At 31.8% G+C, this 9395-nt stretch overlaps 1 protein-coding gene across 1 annotated transcript; it reads left to right on the top strand.

The window, feature by feature from the left end:
- Positions 1 to 35: 35 nt before the first annotated feature.
- LOC125865320 (signaling peptide TAXIMIN 1-like) lies at positions 36 to 1047 on the top strand. Its single transcript, XM_049545522.1, has 2 exons — positions 36 to 244; positions 732 to 1047. The coding sequence occupies exons 1-2, from the start codon at positions 129 to 131 to the stop codon at positions 853 to 855; spliced, it is 240 nt and encodes a 79-aa protein (XP_049401479.1). The 5' UTR covers positions 36 to 128; the 3' UTR covers positions 856 to 1047.
- The last annotated feature ends 8348 nt before the right edge of the window (positions 1048 to 9395 follow it).

The raw sequence follows: 9395 nt of genomic DNA, 5'->3' as shown, positions 1-9395 counted from the left end.
CCCCCCCCCTATCTCTTTCTCTTTAACAAACTTTAGATCAACCAAAAAAAAAAAAAAAAATCTTGCTTTTTAAATTTTGTGGTGAAAAACAAATCTTGTTATTACAAGAAGATACAAAAAAAAAAAGTATGTGTTGTTGTGGAGATGATTGTCAATGTAGACCTTTAGGTTTTCTATTGGGTCTTCCCTTTGCTTTTGTTGCTCTTCTTCTATCCATTGTTGGTGTTATCATATGGATTGTTGGGTAAGTTCATTATTCTCTATATATCTTCTTTCTATTTTATATCGAGTCAGAAATTTAAACAAGGGGATTCAGACCTCGAATTTTCTAAATCCCTATATGGTTTACTATAATCATTATGAAAAAAGAAGAAGAATTTATAACGGGCGTTCAATAATTATTATTTATACAATATAATTTTTCAAGAAAAATGGATTAATTCATATTTTTCCTCAACCTAGCTCCGTCACATTTCACAAGAGTGAAAATAGTGGCGAGGCTACATAGTCTGCTTAAATTTCTAAAAATACGCAGTTTTTAACTACTTAGCCAAACAAGTTAGTGACATTCTTGATTTTAAAAAAAACTACTACTTTCTAGTGAATCAATACAAAATTAATTATTTATAACGTATATTGAAATAATTCTTCTTGAATTTGATCTAAAATAACAATTTATTTTTCTTTTACTAATTATTTTTTAATTATTATTGTTTTTATTTTTTTTGCAGAATTACATTGAGTTGTTTATGTCCATGCTGTATTTGCGTAACAGTATTGGTAGAAATGGCTTTGGCATTGATTAAAGCACCCTTTTCGGTTATGAAGTGGTTTACTGAACAAATTCCATGTTAGAAAAAAAATATCATGTATAAAAATTTAATTTATTTTTTTTTAATGTAATTTTTTCTTTCTTGTGAGAAAATAAATTAGGTGTATTTTAATATTGTTAAACTTGTTATTTTATTTTTTTGATTCTTGAAATTGATTACTAGTATTTGTTTTTGGTATTATTACATAATGTATATATTTGTTGTTGTTGTTATTCTTTTCAGTGTTATTTTTGATATTACTGTATTTCATTTTCATATGTTTTATTTAAGCCGAAGGTTTATAAAAATCAATTTCTCTAACCTCTATCTTCATTAAATAGAGGTAAGGTTATATATGCGTTATTTCTAGTGCATAACGGAGCTATAATTTATATTAAGGAGGCTACAAAATATGAAGAAGTAATATATAAAACAAATCTCAACATTCACTATAATTACATAAGGAATAATTTTTTTAATAATATATCTAGAAAATTTGAATAAACCTTTTGACTCTACCCAACTCCTAATTAAATGATTGATTGTCAGGACCAATTCAATAAAGTTATTGAAGAATTTAAAAAAAATAAAAAATAAAAAAACACTTAAATTTTGCTGTCAACATTGAACGCCAACTGTGTGGCTTATCTGTAATTGGTTTAACAAGTCAAAGACACATTATTTGAAAAATCAAATAAAGATCGTAATAGAGTATTAAATACTTCTAAATATCTTTAATAAAATTGACTTAAATGTGAAGATATAAAAATGATTATTTCTTCATATTTTAAATCTTTTGTTGAATGAGAGAATGTTTTTATTTCTCCTGAAATAGAATTATAAGACTTAGACGAATTTAAATTTAGTTTAATCCCAACGAATGTTTAATACCAAGTGGATATAAAAGAAATAAGTAAAAGATGATTTTGTCCGATTTTGATTCATTATTTTCAGTTATTGATCACATGGACAGGTGAGGCTTTTTTGGATGCTATCCTCACAAAATTCTATAATATCTTTTATTTTTTGGACAGGTGAGTAGGTTAAATTTGTCAGTAATGATTATGCATCAACTGCAAATAATTAGGATTAATTTAATCATCAATATCATAAGCAAGAACAAGAAATTGAAATTAACAATGAAGTGAAAGATATAAAGTTAAACATAAAATTGGTTAAATTTTTGTTAGTAATATTTATTTTGGGGAAACTTTTGCAAATAGCTACTATGATAAACTTAATTATGCTCCATAGCTATAGTTTGCATATTTACGAGTTGTAGCTACAATTTAAGCTGTCTCGCTTATAGAATGAGTGTTTACGAATATACAAAAAAATTATTTGGGCAATGCATCTCAACATATCTCAAAGCAATTGAAGAAAACTCATTTCTTAATCTTTAAATGAAATAATATTTTGCAACTAAAAACCTTTCTTAATGGTTCCATGAATAAGGATGACACTATAGAAGTCTTAAGAAGATCTTGTAGTTCAGGTCTCAAGTTAAGGAGTTGCAAGTCAAGATTGTTAAACTTCAATGAAAAATCCCAATTTATTGTAGTTCAAGAATTATGAAGAAGAATCGGTTAAATGTTATACATATTTCATGGTTCAAATTCAAGTCCAAGAATAGGAAAATTGGAAGTTCAAGCCCAAAAAGGGGTTATTTAGTGTCTGCTTTGAAGCCCAAAATATGATCTGAAAGTTCACACCAAGTGTTTGAAAGGCGTGTGTTTTATGGGACAATTTCATAGAGTTTGGAGTCAAAAAGACAACAAACATTGAGGGTCAAACCAAAAGGTCAACATTAGGATGGAAGGATGAATGTCGTTAAATCATTAGTCGGAAGGCGCACGTTGACTTGAGCCTTGTAAGGCGCTCACTGACATGAGCCTTGTAAGGCACTCACCGACATGAGCCTTACAAGGCCGCATGCTGACATGAGCCTTACAAAACTCATGTCAAATGAACCTTACAATTACAACATTAAAAAAAATGTTTAAAGAATATTAATATTACTCCTCCATTATTTATTCAGAGTATTTGAATTGATTAATACTTCATCTAATCCAAAATAAGTATCGTCTAACGTGTATTACTCTATTATTCTTTATCTTTCCTTAGATTACTTTTCTTGGATCACTTAACGAGAATAAGGGTAGATTTGAAAGAGAAAAAAATAATGTTCTCTAGATTTTCTAAAGCAACACTTATTTTGGATAAGAGAGGTTAACACTTGAACTTCACATCATAGGTATTTTGTCACACCCCAAATCCGGATGTGATGGCACGTGTCCATTTCCCACCGGACACGTCAGCCTAACCCAACCACAACGATAGAGAAGTAGCAATACGAGAATAAAAGATAATAAATAAGCGGAAGACTTTAATTAAGACTCAACACTACCCAGAATTTGGTTGTCACATGTACAAACCTCTAAATACAGAATTCGAATAAAAATATACAAGTCTCAGAGTATAGTTCTCGAATAGAACAAACCTGAAAGTAAAGATAACTCAAGGGCACGTTTGGAATGAACCGCTACCTCTCGAGTATGTCCCGAAGCTCAATCTGCTAAAGAAAATACTAAGTAGAATCTGAGAGAGCTGTCAACCTACACAATTGTGTAGAAGCAAGGGTGAGTAGCGAAACCACAGGTACTCGCAAGTAACTCTAAACTAAGCAAAACTAGCAGCTACAAACAACTCCTTTCAATCCCAACCGAACCACCGAAACTTCAATCTAGCAGCAAACCAACCAACCTATACTAAACATATCATATTCAACAGCCAGAACCAACAGTATATCCTCATCAACCTCAGATCAACAAATAAGAGCAAGTAGATCAAATTCCACATAAGAAGGGTAAACCGATACAATCCACACATCACAGACAAAGATAAGGCAAATGCGATGCAAAATGCAATAATGATATCATGTAGTCGTGATGCATGTCTGTTCTACGATACACATTTGTTGACGTAATCAGTCCACGCTGAATACTCAAATCAGAACCCATGGGGGCCACACATGGACCATGTATCACCGCCGGAACCAGATCCCATCGGCATCCAAATCGCTAGCCGGAGCTAGTCCATCTCATATATCTCTAGCTAGAGCTAGTCTCAACTGTGTCTCATATCCATCCATCCTCATATCAGTGTCTCAGAACTCATGCAACAGATAGTTCACACATGAGATGAATAATGAATATGCACATGTCATCAATCACAGTCATATCACGATCACATCATAGTATTACACATCATTTGTCTCAATCACAACCATATCACGGCCACATCATAGTAATACACATCACATGTCTCAATCACAACCATATCACGACCACATCATAGTATTACACATCACCTGTCTCAATCACCACCATATCACGACCACATGATAGTATTACATATCACCTGTCTCAATCACAACCATAGCACGACCACATCATAACACATTTAGCTCGTTTTATTCCCCATCTTTCATTTACAACAAATTTCAATCAACAAATAAAACCCATCCTCAATCCCCATTACTCCCAAACACAATTAGAAAAGTAGTCATGCGTAGTCTAAGAGTTTTACAAAGTTTGGAAGCCACTTGCCTTAAAACGAACTCCAAAAGTTACTTGACTTGAGCCTTTCCTTTCCGAGTAGAATCCGGATCACGATAATCTATTCAAACAATTATTCACAATCACAATTCAAGTCCAATGACACCAAAATCAAGAAATTTAGGGAAAAAGGGCAAAACGGTCCATAAGTCTCATACCGGAAAACGATACCCAAATCTGGAATTTTTTTATGTAAAATGATCCTTAAAGTATTTGGAAGCTAATGGTGAAAACCAATTTAAAAACGGAGTTGAAATCAATTCACAAACCCAATTTGAAGGAAAATTCACGTTCTTGAAGAAGCCTAAAATATTCGGATCCGAAATCCCGACTCGAAAATGAAATATCTCTTGAAAAACATCTTGCCCATGCTTAGATAAGTTCAAATATGAAATTTCATCAAAAACGGAGTTAAGATCGACCTTGAAATTCTCAATTTATCAAACTTTAACTTTATCGGGAAAATCCAAATTGTACGCGGTTAATATGATGAAAATAATCGATGAATCAATAATTTTATGTTAAAATCAGTTTACCCATAACATAAGGATCGTAAATATACCTTTTTCATCAAAAAGGAAGTCCAAATCGATAAAACCCCAATTTTTTCCAAGACGTTTACGGATAGGAAAAAAAAACCAGATAAAGAAATTATGAGAAAATGTCGAATTTAAGATTGAATACTAACCCTCATATTAATTCAAGAAGAAACCCGTAAGAATTACTCCATTACGATCTCTAGAACTCCTGATATGCTCAAAATACCAAATGAACACAGTCTGAGATTTTTATAACAATACATGACTGTTATGCACCGGAAAAACAGCAGTTAATCTTTCACTAAAAAGGCCGTAATTTCCTCATACGATAGTGAAATGACCCGATTATTTTTTGTAAATGTCTTAAATAATGATACGAACCTGCTCGTTCAATCGGAGCTCAATTTCATGCTTGTTTGCCCAGTCAAATATCATTTCTACTTTGTAAATAATTATTTCTTATTTGCGATAAAAGTCCAATCTCGGGTTAGCGAAAATGCACCAAAATTTGCAGATAAGTCCTATAATTCATGCTCAAAATTTCAAAACCTTCGGAAAATTTTTTTGACCTTTAAAACTAATAATGAACCCTTTAGTTGCCACAATTTGCTGAAATAGTGTCAAAGCATCCAAGAAACTTAAAAGCTCACCCAAAACTCATTTGGCGCTTCCGGAACACAAACCAAATATGCTACTAGCTTGAAAATAACATTTCGGACTCAATAAAATCGTCGAAATTTGAATTCGAGGTCTCCTTGACCCGGTATCCGATAAGGCGTCAAGAAACTAACTTTAGGCTCAAAAACTCAAAACGCACTCGGGGCCTCTAAAAATTCAACCAAGACTCATTCTAGACTTAGAATCACCCCCTGAATCCAACGGTGCCCTCGGAATTCCATTTCGAGCACCGGAACCTCGTTTGTTGACCAAAGTCAACTCTTGATCAGAATTTCACAATTTTAGCAACTTAGGACCTCAAATCTTCGTTTTAACTCCAAATTCGACTCCGTAAGTTTTCATAGACCCATTTCGACATTTTAAAACTGCTGGAATCGACGAAAATCCGATTCGAATCTCGAAACTCCAAATGACTCGAAATAGCACTTTTAACCAAACTTTAACTCTTAAAAACTCAACTTTCCAAAAACTCAACTTTTCATCAATTTTCCTCCAAACCAACTTCGAAAATACAACAATTAGGACTCGGGCCAACTATCGGGAGGGGTAAAACGGTCATTTTATGAAAATTTCCAAAAATGACCTTAGGGTCATTACATATTTATACCAAACAATATCGACTTAAAATAAATCAATAAGCCATGATTATGTGTGATAAGTCAAAGAGCAAATACATGTTGTCATCGCGTAAAGTGATGTATCAAAGAATAGGAGAGAGTAGGAATTTTTGTAATTTTTTCAAATGATAGGAAATTTTAGAGAATATGATAAAATAAGTTGCGTATTTATGTAATTTTTTCATAACAAAAAGCTTATTCGAAGGCCCATTCACTTTTGATATTAATGAGGCCCAAGTTTTGCAATTATAGAAAGCCCAAAATAGAACTGTTGTTTTCTTTGGAGCAAAACATGTACCAGAAATAAGTTGTTTTCCAATTATAACTGTCGATTATAAAATATAACTTACATAAATCACATAGTGTAAGACCCTAAATTACATTATATTTCTACTCTTTTCTATTTTACAAAAATCCCTTAAAATATTAGTCATCCGGATACATTAATTGTGATATATTATAAAACTTGTCTGTTGCACTTAATAAGGAATATTAACGTAAAATTGATTTTATTTTCCACAAATTACGCAGAACTGATTTTCTTTTACACAAATCACGCAGAACCTGATTGATATCAATCCATTCCAATCTATAACAACTTTACAAAATTCAAAAATCAAATTTTCATCTTCTCCATCAATTCAAAATCTTGAATCTCAAATCTGCCATTGTAGATGATTGGAGAGATGGTTCAATATATTCAATTACTTTGATCCTTACAAGAAAGTTAGTGCAATTGTGCAGGCTATCAGGAACTATAACGATCCCCATATTTTGGCTGCGGCGAGTAGTGGTTCGGAGTAAGCAATGGGTGATCTAAATCTGAATGAAAATAAGGTCGGGCTATTTGTTAGTGATGATACTTACTGATGAGATCAAACTTAACCTTTTTGTGTATGGTTTTAATTATAATTTCATGTATTTTGTAGTTCAACTTTGTGAACAATATCTTTTTTTATTATTTTGCTTTTGTAATAACATAATGATGAGTTTAACATATCGTGTTTTACGCTTGTTTACATGTTTGTGGCACCGGAAAATAATGGAAACATTGACTTTAAATGACTCTAGATATTACTATATTGTGAAGACATGTTAATCAATTTGTTTTAGTTATTGTTTACATGTTTATAGTTGTGTGTTGTAATGAATATAGAAACGACAGATGATCAAATCGAATACATTCAATTCTTACATTTAGCAGTAATTTTTATAAATGTATCATAGCCAATAATGTGTATCAGTAATTTGTATAAATGTATCACTGCAAAATAATGAGTATTTAGCAGTAATTTGTATAAATGTTTTATTGCAAAATAATGGGTATTTAATAGTAATTTGTATAAATGTATCATAGCCATTAGTGTGTATCAGATTACGTGTGATTGAAAAATTGCATATCTCATACAATCAAATTGCATATCTTATTCGAAGGAAATCAAATTGAAAATCACTTGATGGGATTGAGAAATATTATCGATACATTATAGAGCTTGATATATGGAAAATGATACATTATACATTACTTACGTATCAAGTACGTTTGAATTGAACATGAAACTTACTAGTTGAAGTATCAACAACATTAGGTTATGTATCAGTATAACAAATATAAACATGATACATTGCATAGAATCCATTGGTCGAAGTATCAGTAACATTATATTATGTATCAATATAATAACTATAAACATGATACATTGCATAAATCTCACTAGTCGAAGTATCTACAACATTAGGTTATATAAACATGGTACATTGCATAAAACATAGTCATTGTATCGAAAAACTAAATTATGAAATAAAATAAACGAGATACATTGAAAACTTGTACCTTTGATAGAGATGGACCTGATAAGGCAGATTCGATATTTTCTGTTTTTTTGAGCATTTTTTCATAATAGATTTAGAATTCGAAATCCTTCTTCATGAATAAGACTGAACAAACATTAAAAGGTGCAGATACATAACACCCAATTGATTTTGGTACTGTTTATATATCCTTTTAAATTTGAATACGATTGAAGATACATTATAGAACTTGATACATTCGGTAGTGTTTATGTATCAAGTACATTTACAATGAACATGATAAACAAAATCGAAGATTCAATAATATTAGGGTTCTGTATCAATATCGTAAATATGAACATGATACATTGCATAACAACGAAAGTTACTGTAGCAGTGATGTATCAGATCAGTGATAACACTAACAAAGACTAATTTAATGTATCAGAAAGTTAAAACGAAGGCATTATGCATAAATTTATATCAAAATCAACTAGATACATAAAAAATCTGAATCTTGGGTAGAGAAGGGTGTTAAAATGAAGGCATTATATATTAAATTATGAATCAAAATCAATTAGATACATTGAAATATGAAGCTTGGGTAGAGAAGAGTGTTTAGTAACCTATTCTACTTCCCCCTTTTTTTGGAATCTTTCTCAATGGATAATTTAGAACTTGGAATACATCTTTCATCGATTTCGAATCACAAACACGAGAGATGAGATCTTCCTTTTGTAAACTTAATTGGGTAAGACCAATATTAAACGATGGATCAGAATTTGTATGTAACTTTCCATCGCCGTATGACAAACAACTGATTCATCTCTTCTCTTTCGTTCATTTTGCTTCGTATTGTTCGATAATTCTTTCTGAAGATCGCCCGTACATATCTTATCCATATATATAAGAAGTTTATAGATAAAAAAGCTAAAAATAATTTTAAAAATCGATAATTGATTAATTAGAAAGAAAAAAGTAGACGAAGAAGAATATTGGAGAACTGGAAAAGAAAAAAACAGATTTGAAATATGAAGAAGAAGATTGGAAAAGAAAAAAGAAAAGATTTGAAATTCAAAAATGGAGTGATCGAGATTGTAACACCCTATATTCGAAACGGACCAAAAATGCAGATTTTGAGAAGTTGCAGGTGCAACTTACGGTCACCATCCACGGACCGTAGGTCAGACCACGGCCCGTCCTGGTGGTCCGTGGTTCACCACTGCAACCCCTCCCCAGCCAGCTCAGAAAAAAATTGGCTAAGTCTTGACCCACGGTCCGTAGATCAGACCACGGTTCGTGGTCTGTGTCCGTGGATCATGACCTCCTTACCCAGCCTCT

This window comes from Solanum stenotomum, chromosome 5, assembly GCF_019186545.1.
Source record: "Solanum stenotomum isolate F172 chromosome 5, ASM1918654v1, whole genome shotgun sequence".
Classification (NCBI taxonomy): Eukaryota; Viridiplantae; Streptophyta; class Magnoliopsida; order Solanales; family Solanaceae; genus Solanum; species Solanum stenotomum.
Note: the sequence above shows the minus strand (reverse complement) of the source record. Positions and strands in the feature narration are given on the sequence as shown.

Bases quoted from the DNA above. Each gene is read 5' to 3' on its own strand.
- LOC125865320 (XM_049545522.1), top strand. From the start codon at position 129: ATGTGTTGTTGTGGAGATGATTGTCAATGTAGACCTTTAGGTTTTCTA. The intron at 245-731 runs GTAAGTTCATTA...TTTTTTTTGCAG, and splicing joins GTTATCATATGGATTGTTGG to AATTACATTGAGTTGTTTAT.